General features: G+C 45.6%; 1 protein-coding gene across 7 annotated transcripts in view; it reads left to right on the top strand.

Annotated features, from left to right (window-relative positions):
• Ablim1 (actin binding LIM protein 1) overlaps positions 1-12,965 on the top strand; it is a 205,030-nt gene that overhangs the window by 162,042 nt on the left and 30,023 nt on the right. For all 7 annotated transcript variants that reach the window (XM_028773273.1, XM_028773231.1, XM_028773246.1 and 4 more), the window contains 2 exons: positions 8,327-8,404; positions 9,220-9,375. In XM_028773273.1, coding sequence (XP_028629106.1) covers positions 8,327-8,404; positions 9,220-9,375 — 234 coding nt within the window. The remainder of the gene's footprint in view (positions 1-8,326; positions 8,405-9,219; positions 9,376-12,965) is intronic.

Raw genomic sequence — 12,965 nt, 5'->3', positions numbered from 1 at the left:
ATATTCTCCACACACTCAGTATAGTACTGGGCCGGTAGCTATATATCCAGCTTTGTAGGGTTAGAAAAGACACGATAAAATAGTCTCAAAATTCAACACAGGACATGGGTCGTATGGATCATGTTCTTGGGGATGTCTGATAAAGGCAGAGTTCTCTAGGGGCCGGTTCTAGGATAGAAGCAACCTGTAAACTTGAGGACAGATAAAATTGAACCATGAAGGTGGGGATACCATGCAGCTGGATGAACACTTGAAGGCTGGGAGCCAAAGGCAGCAGTGCCCGGAGGGTGAAGAGGGGAGAGGAAGAGAAGGGAAAGCCAGCCAGGACATGCAGAATTGCAGAAGAATTCCTATGAGAATTGCTCTCATAAGATCTTATGGGCGGACGCTGACACGCCTCCTCTCCAACACTCCTAGTACCTTCCCAGTCTCCCCCTTGGTGAGATAGGAAATAGTATTGAAACCCGGGTCGCTGTGAGCCTATTAGCCACGTTCTTCCCACTGTGCTCAAGTGGACAGTGACAGAGAAACCAAGGCTACCAGAGTGTTAACTGCTGCCTGCAGCAGGAGCAGAGGGGACTCTGAGCACCTGTGAAACCACAGGCAACTTTTCGGAAGCGCCTCCCATGGGCACAGATAATGCTTTCCAGATCTCTGCCCAAGCCAGCACCTGTTTGATCTCTGTGCTTCCACTTCCATCCCGAGCCTTCCAGACCCTCAGGAAGGATGACAATCTCCGGGGCTTTCATTTTTACTAAACCATCACGTCAGAGAAGCTGGAGGTGGAAAGAACCCTTTAAAGAACAGCCCCGAAGGTTTTGTCTCTGATGCCAGGCTGACAGCAGGCCACAGGGTTGCTTGGGCTTTCTAACTCCAGGCCTCAGGTCCCACCCCATGATGCCTGCCTGGTCGCCAGCTTGGTTAGCATAGGATCTCATTCTATTTTTAAAGTTCTGCTCTGGTGTGAAGCTCCAAGAGACAACAGGAGGGAAGTTTCTTGAAACCACAAGAATAGCTGAATGTTGTCACTGCTGCCAATGGGCCTGCTTTAGAGCAAGGGCCTCTCCACTTGGCAGCAAGCTTCTTTTTCAATCATAGTACATTCTTAACTAGTACTATCCACCTCCTCCTATTGACACTTTATTTAACTGATGTGAATTGAGGAAAAAACAGTATTTCTAATATGGATTTTTACTTGTTTCTACTCTAGGGGGTGGGGTACTCTGTCCCCTTCAGTTTAAGAAATTTGGAGCAGAGAGATGGGGCTGGGGACCTGTTTTTAATAACATCTCCTCCCCTCTTGGGCTTGTTCAAAAGGGACATCTGATTCCCATTATTCAACTGTTAAAAAAAAAAAAATCAATGAAGTCACCATTAACTTCACTCAGAAAGTTGTAAACAGCTTAGGGACCCAGCAGAGAAAGCAAGATGTTTGTCAAGGTCTTCCTTGAGTAGTGACAAGAGATGAGGGTTGTTCACCATCGTCTTTCAGAAGCCTGGGACCTGCCCAGTGCTAGAGCGGCTCAGAGCCTTTAAGCCCTTGTACCTACACAGCAGCCCCTTGCACCGTGTAAATGAGGCAGCTGTGGTGTTAGCTGCATCTGCTCCTTCCCTCTAGGGACAGTTGGGACTCCACACCCTAGAAGTAAGCCCTGGTTTTTGCTGCAGAATAGTCACCTTCTAAAATGAAAGTCATTTTTAAAATTTACATTTTAGAGGTCACTCCTTCCGTCCCTCTGAATCACAGGTGAAAGTTAAAAATAAAGCCACACTTAAAGGAAACCTGTTCTGATTACTTGGAGGAATTTGCCCCTTGGGAGCAGCAGAGGCATTTGCATGTAGGCCAAATGTTGAGCATTGCTGATTCATGATACCCGGAGCACTGGGCATTCTCACGATCAAGTGTGTAATAACCTGGCAGGGGGTCACCTGCATCAATTTATTTTTTAAGATTTATTTATTTTATACATATGAGTACACCACTGCTCTCTTCAGACATACCGGAAAAGGGCATCAGATTCATTACAGATGGTTGTGAGCTGCCATGTGGTTGCCAGGAATTGAACTCAGGACCTCTGGAAAAGCAGGAGTCAGTGCTCTTAACTACTGAGCCATCTCTCCAGCCCCACTTGCATTCATTAAAAAAAAAAAAAAGAAGAAAGAAAGGAAAAAGAAAAAGGTTTTCCTGCTGTTGTTCATTGAAGGTAAAGTCATGAATTGACCAACCTACCAAATGAGCATGAGGACGTCTTCCATCTGGAACTCATGCAAATCTATGATGGACCAATCAGATCCCCAATGTGTATTTTTCCAAAGAGGTGACTGTTCAAGGCCACACACACACACACACACACACACACACACACACACGTACGTGTTCGAGAGTGTGTAGAACAAGGAAACCATGTGGCTTGCTGTCTCATTAATGTCACCGTAGTATCCCCTGCCTTGTTGCTGGTATTTGGTCAGCAGACTGTCCTACAGAGAAGACCAGACAAAGGCTGATGGTGTCCCTGAACGGGTCTCTGGTTGAGAGGTGTGTGTACCTAGGGGGTTCTTCCTTCATCTTCTCCAAGCACAAATGGTTTTCCCGGAAGGAATTCATTTCACCTCTTCCTTATATATAGTGTGTACAGATAGATTCTAAAAGGATTCCTTCTTCTGCAGCTTCTGTCACCACCCTGTCTGGTGAAGTCCAACAGAAACCCCAGGCAGGTACTGTCAACACCAGTAGCTCGTATATAAAGCAGCCACCTTCTGCCAGTAGCCCTTCTAGGCGCTCCTAAGATCTTTGATCTGGTTACCCATTCCCCTGTAGTTTCCCTTCCCTTCTTAGAGCATGGCTTTAGTTGGAGGGAGCCTTTGCAAGCCTGTGACTACTGAAGGGGGCTGGGGGTGGGGCAGCAAAGGACTTTCCATCTCACTCCTAAGGAAAGTAGGTGGTGATGTCATTTCTCCACTCACAAATCCAGAGTTCTGGTAAGTGCTTAATGCTTTAAATACAAATCGTGCTATGAATTGGGGTGGAAACACCAAACCGTCTTTCACTTAATCCTACTTGCAATACTGTAGCACAGATAGATAAAGGGATCAACTAACAGACTGAAGGCTTTTAAAAGACTTACTAGGAACAAAACCCGATGGCCTCTTCAGCCATCCAGCTGCTGAGCAGTGATTACACAGCATTTTGCCCTCCTGGTCATTTGAAGTGAATTTTTAGTATCCCAGGGAGGTCTGTCTCCGCTTAAAAAACAAAACCACAGCACCTTTCTGAAATCAAAAGTGAATGTGGGAAGCAGTACAGAGGGAATCCAAAGCAGAGCAAACATCCTTCCTGAAAGGCTGACTGAGGACAGTTCGGTGAAACTGGGGTCCCTGAGAAGGAAGGCTCCTTCCTGCTGTCAAAGATTAAACTATTTGCCTAATCTTCTTAGAAAAACACTTCAAGAGACCACAGCCTTATAAGGTCCTTTATCTACCTCCAGCCCTCCTACCCACCCCACCTTAGTTGTAGCCTGAGATGGCAGCGGGAAAAGTCAGCTTTGTTTTTCTGACTCTGCTTGTAAGTTGTTGGTTTTGTGCTGTGTGGAGACAAAGTGTTTAAAGGAAAGCAAACAAATGTATTTGCTTTCAGCAGCTGTTGTATCTGTTTCCTTTTCTGAGTAAAGAAGGGAAGTGGGCGTTCATTGGAGTAGTATTTGAAGTTACCTCCATGAATATTATATATGTGTGATACAGACAAGAGAGTGGTTTTTGTTTTTGTTTTGTTTTTTGTTTTTTTCCCCGTCTAAAAGCTTGGAAGGCAAACTAGAAACGAAAGCGGCTGACCACTGAGTTAGTGAATCCAGTTCATGCCAGGCTGCCCGGGGACGCTGGGCATCTGAGTTGAAGCGAGTAATGTAGGTTAAATAACTGCATCTAAACATACAGAATGTGGGTCATCTGTAGGATTTAGTCGCCATCCAGTGAGGGACACTGGAGATTAATGATAAAGAAGGGCTTTTTGAAGAGACAGCGCTCAGGAAATGAGGGCTTCAGGGTTGAAGTGAATTTTGGTTTGGGTGATATTGTGCTTCATACTGGAGAACCTGGGCCAAAAGGCACTGTCTCAGTCACAGTCCCAAACCTTGTATCCATTAGGGAAAAAAAAAAAAAAAAACATAGCTGGAAAAATAGGAGGTTGTTTTTTTGGTTTGGTTTGGTTGTTTCTGATTTGTTTTTGTTTTAATAATAAGATGATGCTTTATAAAATCCTAGATGTAGATGTTTCTAATTGAATGTAAATTTCTGGCACTACACAGTGGCATGAGCCTGTAATGCTGGCTGTTTAGCAAGCTGAGGCAGAAGGACTGAAAGGGAAAGTATTAGCTCAGGATCCCCAAGACCAAGTACAAAGGAGATTTACTTGCCCTGGAGGGACAGAGGGCAGGAAATAAAAGACAAAGACAGGAGATAGAAGACTAGAGAGAGGGGGCAGGGATATTTGTCCTGGAGACAAACGTCTGCCTCTGGATAGAGAGAAGACAGACAGGGCCCTTAGGCAAATGGCAGTTTATGAAGGTTAACCTGGAAGCCCCATGTTAGGATGGGCTGTTTAATTTTAATTGGGCGTGTTAATTAGGGCAGCCCAAGGGAGCTTTTGCTAGACTTCAATACTTTGATAGCTGGACCTCGGCGGTCAGCCTCAAAAGGAGGAAGTGGCCAAATAAGGGACTACAGACCGTGGTGGATCGCTTTAGGGCTGTAATCTAGCGATTTTTAGCAAGGCAGAGGGCAAGGCCGGCCAGAGCAATGATTGTAAACTGGCTAGAGTCCCCTCAAGGATTATACATTCAAGGCCAGCCTGGACAACTTAGCCTCCTTCTCGAAATATGGATAGGAGAGGATTTGGAAACAGAGTACTTACGTAGTGTGCATGAGCTGTTACTTCAATTCCAGGCCCAATAAAATAAAATAAAATAAAATAAAATAAAATAAAACAAAATAATAGGTTCTTAACATTTAGAATGAAAACTCCAAGGATGTCCAGCTTTTAAAAATAATTTTACTTTCACAACGGAGATACTCTAATCTCCATAGGTGGAACCAATCTACGATGGGAAGGAAAAAAAAAAAGTGTTGTTCAGGCCTTGAGCAGAGTCCAAGGAGCAGCAAACCCAGAACCATGTGGCAGATGGCACAATGTGTTAAATACTGCCGATGAACCACAGGTAGAAGTCACTGCGTGCTGAGGGATCGGAGTCCCTACACAGAGTCCTCAAGGAAGAGAAGGACACTGACAACTCCAGACAGGAAAGTGCCCTTAGCTGTGATAGATCTTCTGACAAGCTGTGACACATTTGAGTCTGAGTTCTGTAGCTGTGGCCAGTTGCAGATAGCCTGGTCTATACATCCCACACTAGCCTGGTCTATGCATCTCACACTAGCCTGGTCTATGCATCTCACAAGTGAAGAGAAATTCTCAGTAGGTATGGAAGACAGGTAACTCTCCCCCTTATGATCTGAGACCAGGCACATTGCCTGTAAAATATTGACCACCTACATAGCCTGGCTCAATGCCTGGAGCTGTCCTCCTCACTCTCATTCAGCCCTGGAGACATAGTTGTTGGGAGTTCTGCCTTCTTAGTTTATCTGAGTAGTAGAGTTGCAGAGCAAAGTTTTTTTAAAAAGAAAAACTCGCATCACCAGGATTTAAAAGAGTGACTTGATTCCAGAAGCAGACTTTAACCTTGACGTGGTGCACGTAGCTGTATTTTGTCCAGTGCAGACAGGAAGGCAAAGGTGGGGCTTCTCATGTGAACTCCAAGCTAATGAAGAGAGCTCGCCTCAAAGGAGGCTGACAGTGTTCCTGAAGATAATGCCTGCGGTTGTCCTCTGGCCTTCATAAGAGCATAGACACATGTGTGTCACCTTCCACCCCCCCACACACACATACACACACACATGAACACGCACACCCTCAAACACAATTACATGTACATTACCCACATGTAATGGGTGCTATTTAGAAAGCGGCGCCCTGTCCGGCTTGTTCCCGCTGCTCCTTGGCTCTGACTGGGGCTCCAGCTAGCTAGATGCACAGGCCCTGGCACCCACGAGACACCAACGTGAGGGATGTCTCTGCCAATACACCATACTGTCCACAATGCTCGGCTGAGCCCAGATCATTCCTGCTATGCCCGAGGTACCCAGTAGAATGAAGACTCTTAATGCTTAAAGATTATCCAACAGATTTATGAATTTGGAAATGCTCAGTTAACAAGATGCCCATACAATTAGAATTGTTACCAATATGTAATCTTTTGATAAGTAGCTACCCAGGACTGCTCTTGAACCATCGGTCCTCCTCCATGGTTGCTAGCCTCCTTTTCTCTCCTCTTTCTCCTCCTTCCTCTTCCTTCTCTCCTCCTCTTCCTCTTTCCTTCTCCCAGCTCCACCTCCTCTTCTACCGCCCAATCACCGAGCTCCACTGCAAACACAATGTAGCAGAATATCTTACTACCCCCCCCACACACATACACATACACACACACATATACACACACACATACAAATAAACACATTTGCATGTGCATTACCCCCCTACACACGTATGTAGCAGTACCTCCTCACAAACCCATGCATACATTCATGTGTACATTACTGTGTTCGGCCTTTATAAGGGACAGTATCTCTTTTCTTTAAGGCACCTGCATTTTGCTTGTGCCATGTTTGTATCTGGGCTAGGAAATGGATCTTTCCAGAACATATTTGAACCATGTGGGGTAATGTCGGATATTTCTCAGTGAGATTCACTGTTCTGGGGGACTTGTCAGTCAAATCACAACTAGAGAAATGCACAGGTACATGGCAGGTGTTGGAGAAAAGGCCCAGCCTGTCAAATCAGGCACACCTCCTCCGGACTGTGCTGTGATTTCTCCTACCACCTCCACTCAGCTATTGCGGAAGTCCCAGATAACCAGAGGATAGCAGCTCACAGCCTCTGGCATGGCCTGCCTTTCACAGTGAGTCCAACCACTGCTGCCTTGAGCTGGCCAGGTTGTCTTTGTGGTTCCTGCTTCAGACATGAGCTACTCAGTGCCCTGAGTACAAGTTCTTCTGGGTACTTTTTCTGTCCTATTCAAGGTACTGAACTGAAACTAACCATATCAGAGAGGAAAAGGGCCTGTTCCTGTTTTAGATCTATAGATTTTATTCCCCAGGAAGTAGCTACACAGACAAGAGGAAGACTTTCATGAGGGCTTTGCTTTCTTTATAGAATGTTCCAGAACATGCCAACCAGAAATAAAAAGCCATCGATCCTACTTTGTACCTCCACTTCCTGCCCGGTACCCAGCGTCTTCCATCTTTCCAGGGGCTCATCACCCCCCACACCACAGGGACTCCATGGTTAGACTTAACCCATGTAATAAACCTGAGTATTTTATGATAGCTCATTCCTTCCCCCAAGTATTTATATTTCTGTGTGCTGTTTCTCTAATAAAGGGGGATGGGGCAACATTCATAAGAGAGGTAGGCACAATGTAAGGAAATCAACAAACTCCTCATGAGGAATTTATTCATGGAGGAAAAATTAGGGTTGACAATGAGAGACAACAGCAAGGGGAATGGTCTGTGGGCTGAGGAAGGAGGTAGGGGGCTCTCTGAGGGGACGAGTTCAAGTTAAGGTTGGAGGAAGAAAACGGACCAATCAAGGAAAGTTGGTGGGAAGAGTGGGTCAGAGGCAGTGGAGCAGCCAGGATAAAAGGCTTGAGGCAGGGACACAAGGCTTGCTCCTGAGAGGGCAGATGATAAGTGATGAGGTACAACATGACGGGGACCTGATACTGAGGCCCAGCAGCTGTGAATTCACACTAAATTGGCCACTGAGGCAAAGCAACACAGTGACAAGGAACCAAGTTCCTCAAAGGTTTCTCTCTTGAGATAACCCCACAGTGACAAGAGGATGTAAGGAGGGCAGAAGTGAGCAGATAGCCCATGAGGGGCAAGGGGAGCTCAGGTGTGTTCTGCCATGGTTCTGAAGACTGGAGCTGAGACATTGGGCTGGCCACGGGGCTGGGCTGAAACGCACAGCTTCAAGATATGCTCCAAGTTCAAGCCCAAGGTTCTTGTAAGGGACAAGAGAGAGGAAGGACCACGAAAGCCACCGTGACACTGGTTTTCAGGCCCTCTCCTTCAAGCACGCACCTTCTGTCATACGCCACACTCTCGCGTCTCTCCTTTCTTAGCTGGTTGAGTTTTCCATAAAGCTTGGGTGCCTGGGCTGCTCTGGATCCTGAGGAGCATGCTCAGATGTCTGACAGGCCACTCGCTGTTTATTTTGCAGCCCACAAGGACCTCCTCTGAAAGTATCTATTCTAGACCAGGTTCCAGCATCCCTGGCTCACCAGGCCATACCATCTATGTAAGTATCACTTCCAGAGGAGACACTTAGCGAGGGTTGGGAGTGCGGGTGGGAGGGGAGGGAGGGGAAGCAGGTGAGTTCGAGGACTGGAACCGTTGGACAGAGAGTCCAAGAGAGGAAGCTGCTCCCCAGGGATCTCTGATCCTGTTAGAAGATCCCAAAGGTGCAGTCACATGATAAAAGGACTTAAAAGATTGTTGCACCTAACATGTCTACAGACAGTTGGAGGATTGATTGCCCATTGTATAATGTTGCTGCTGGTGTTATTGAATTCTGCCAGAATACATATTTAGTTTATTCAATATGCAGTACTTACATTTAGCTATCTGCGAGGATTTTTTGACCATCTATTTGAGGATTTTTTTCCTCTCTCTGTATTAAGAAACATTTCTGAAGGTTGACATATTTCTCTATTCACTGAATTCCATACACACCCCTTCCTAAGCCTTTATTATTTTTTTTTATTTTTAAGCATAATTAATAGAGGCATCGGTGGGCAACTTCCTAAAGGGTGTGACATCATGCGGCGAGGCATTGGTTTGTTTTAAAAATCTAATTTTAGGCCGGGTGATGGTGGCGCACGCCTTTAATCCCAGCACTTGGGAGGCAGAGGCAGGCGGATTTCTGAGTTCGAGAGTTCGAGGCTAGCCTGGTCTACAGAGTGAGTTCCCAGGACAGCCAGGGCTACACAGAGAAACCCTGTCTCAAAAAAAAAAAAAAAATCCCACTTTAAGCGAGGCGTAAATGACACTGAGGATAATTTCTCAACAAACTGAAATAGAGGATTAACTTTTCTTTCTGTTTAACTCTGCTAGGCAAAAGTAGACAATGAAATCCTGGATTACAAGGACTTAGCAGCTATCCCCAAGGTCAAGGCGATCTATGACATCGAGCGTCCAGATCTCATTACCTACGAGCCTTTCTACACATCAGGCTATGAAGACAAGCAGGAGAGACAGAGCCTTGGAGAGGTAATGGATTCCCAGGGGCTGCAAGCAACATGGCCGTCCAGCGCCCCCCTTTCGCTCACCCGTGTAAGAACCACTGTTTGGAACTAAGCTAAGTCAGACTTTGCTGACCCTCTGGAGAGCTCTGTATCTGGTGCTTTGAAAGATTCAGAACCTATCCCATGACCTTCTCCTAACTGAGGATACAGGGAGGTAGGAGATTAACCAGTTGCTAATGAGTTAGGTGCGGAACTGTAGCCATGCTGGGATGGGACCTGAGGGAGTGTGTGTGTGTGTGTGTGTGTGTGTGTGTGTGTGTTGGGGGGAAGGGGTTGTTAAGGGAAAGAGGTCATAGGGTATCTTGGCCTTGAGATAACTTGGAAGGACATTTCTAGGGATAATGAGATATAAGGCCACACCCTTAAATTTGAGTGGTTTCAGTTTCCGACATCTTAATGGAGGATGAATGGAGGGGAAGGCGGTATGGATGAGCAGATAGCTGAATTCCTTGAATCGATTACTGGAGTTCAACCGAAGGTGTCACCACATGCTGGTTCCCACTGTCATGTGATAGTCACTGTGATCTCAGTTTCCTCATCAGGAAAGTAGAGTCATGACAGACAGCTCCTTGGAAATGTTTACATGGATTCAAGAAACTGAAGAGCAATGAGGCGGGGCCGACTTGCACATGCTCAGTGAGGAGGGGCCGACTTGCACATGCTCAGTTAGGAGAGGCTGACTTGCACATGCTCAGTGTGGCATTCGTCACTGCTGTGGGCTCTTCTAAGGCTCACTACAGCTCAGCCAGCAGGACTGCTCTTCTGCTGGGCCAGAGCCTCTCAGCCTAGAGGACTCTTCCCTGTGCACTCATCCTAGGGTTTGAGGTTCCCTACTGCCACCTCGTACCCCGATCATACGCCATTTCCCTCGGCCCCTTCAATTTATTCTAATTTCCCCACTTACTTATTTGTTTATTTGGTTGGTTGGTTGGTTAGTTTTTCAAGACGAGGTTTCTCTGTGTAACAGCTTTTGCTGTGCAAGACCTGGCTTTGTAGACCATGCTGGCCTCGAACTCACAGAGATCTGCCTGCTCGGATTAAAGATGTGTGCTACACACCTAGCCCCTTTATTTAGTTTAGTTGTTATTTCAGCTTGACCCTGGAAGCTTTAACAGACTGACAGACTCATGCTTTCCCACAGTATGCTCTTTCTCTGTCTTGTTCATTATTTAAGTTGAAGTCATCCGTAGCCTGATTGGACTCCATTCAGAGAGATATTACCAATTAGTGGAAGTAACTGGGCCCTCCATCCAAGGTTAGAGAAGACTGCGGTCTGTAGCATCCCACAGTGCCTAGACTTGCATGAGATGAACCAAATGCTCGAGATACATGTGTCATGCTAGCCTTTGGGATACAGCAGGAGCTTGGAAAATCCTGTCTCAACACCACTCCCCCAAAAGGCATGAAAATGTGGTAACTGGCTTTGGTCTGTTCCCAGTTATGCGCTAGTATTTATTGTTTTATAATAATTTTGTGTATGTACAATCATTCCTCTTCTTTGCTTATTCCTAATCTGGGTTTTATTCTGGAGCACAGCCTGCATTAAGGTTCCCAGTCTGGCAAGGGATTTGCATTTTCCCATAGTGCCACCTGGTGGCTCACTTGCTGTACTCCATCTACAGACAGTTGATTGGCCTGGGCTGTTAGCTACCATAGAATTTCAGAATTTCAGAGGTCAAGGGTCAAGAAACTTTCTGAACAAAGCACATAAAGACTGACCTTCAAGTCAGTGGTCAGGTGTTTTTTTCTTTTTTTAAAGTTCAAGACATATACGCAAAAGGGAAATGTTGGGCAGGGTTGTGGTTTTTAATGGTGAATGTGTGCTGTGTGCATCCATGCATGCCTCTCTTGGGTGTGGTGTGTGTGTGTGTGTGTGTGTGTCTGTGTCTGTGTGTGTGAGTGTGTGTTATTATTGCTGTCTGTTATTGTGTTGTTTTGTGTTCTCCCAATAGCTCCCTCTGGAGCAGCAAAATATCAAGCAGAAATTTGGTTTGGAAATAAAGTTTAGGTCATTTAAAATCTGACTGTGCCACCTACTGCTAACTCTGGGCTTAGAAAGTAAACATGTCAGGTTTTCCATAAGGAGTGAGATCGTTAGATTAGACCAATATTTGACATCTGACAAAAATGCTAACATCCCACAGGTTCTCATGATCCACTATTATGTGACCACCCAGAATTGTGGCCTGTGGCTGTCTTGTGCATAGAGGATACCCTTTTGGGACAGAAATCAGATACATTAATAAACTTCCTCTGAATGCATGGATCTTGCCGCTGAATGAACACTACAAGCTATTCCATTACTTCTTCCATCAGTTATGACACTTATTTTGTAGAACCATGCATTATTTTAAAGACACAGGAGAGATGGAGAGGCAACTCAGTTGGTGAGGTGCTTGCCACAGAACATGAGGACTAAGTTCTATTCTCAGAACCCACATAAAAAGCCCAGTTTGGCAGCTTGTGCCTGTTATGTTGGTGCTGGGAAGTGAAGACAGAAGGATTCCTGGGGTCTGCTCTCCTGCAAGTGTGAACTAGTGAGCTGCAGGTCCATCGAGAACTAACCAGTGAGCTGTGGGTCCACCGAGAACCGTCACAAAAAATGAAGCAATTGAAAAAAGACACTTGACATTGACCTCTGGCTTTCTCACACACATGCATGCATGTCTACACACACTCACACATACACATGCGTGCATGTATACACTCACACACCTGCATACATGTATATACACACACACATGTATGCATGTACATACACATTCACACATACAGATGATGCATATATACACTCACACACATGCATGCATGTATACACTTACACATGCACACATACACACACACGAATGCATGATATATACACTCACATACATACACACATATACACACACTCACATACACATGCATGCATATATACACACAAGTCACACATACTCACATACATTCATGTATACACACAGACATGCACACATATACACACTCACACCCAAAGAGTAAACTTAAAGTTGATGTAATTATTAGCATATTTGGGAAATATGGATCAAGCCAACCATTAATAAGGGCATGCCTAGCTTCTTTCTAGGAAGGCCATCCTTATCCATCAAAGCTTCGAGCTCTAGAGATAGCCTATAGCTCCAGAACCATAAAGGAAGCTTGGACAGGAAGGTAGCCTGTCAGCTTACTAATAACATGGGAGAGGAACAAATCCTAAAAGCAAGAGCTGCTTTACCCTACCCCTTGCTCAGGCCAAGTCGTCTGAAATTCTGTTTATAGCTCTAGTTAAAGGCCTTTTGGATTCGATTGTAAACATTTCATTCACTCCAAAAATAGTCCTTGAGTCCTCTCCCTTGTCACTGGGAGCGAATGGTTGTAGACAGAGTCAAGCAGAAACCAGTCAGCAAAGAGGCAGACATGCAGTGAAATGTTGGAGGGGTTAGTGCAGCAAAGGAAAATGTGAACAGGGGGGGGTCACGGGAGGTGTGGAGGAAAGTGTGAACAGGGAAGTCATAGGAGGTGTGAAGGAAGGCGTGAATGGGGGGTCACAGGAGGTGTGAA

This window comes from Grammomys surdaster, unplaced genomic scaffold, assembly GCF_004785775.1.
Source record: "Grammomys surdaster isolate TR1022 unplaced genomic scaffold, NIH_TR_1.0 66, whole genome shotgun sequence".
Taxonomy (NCBI): domain Eukaryota; kingdom Metazoa; phylum Chordata; class Mammalia; order Rodentia; family Muridae; genus Grammomys; species Grammomys surdaster.
This window is presented reverse-complemented; position numbering and strand designations above follow the sequence as displayed.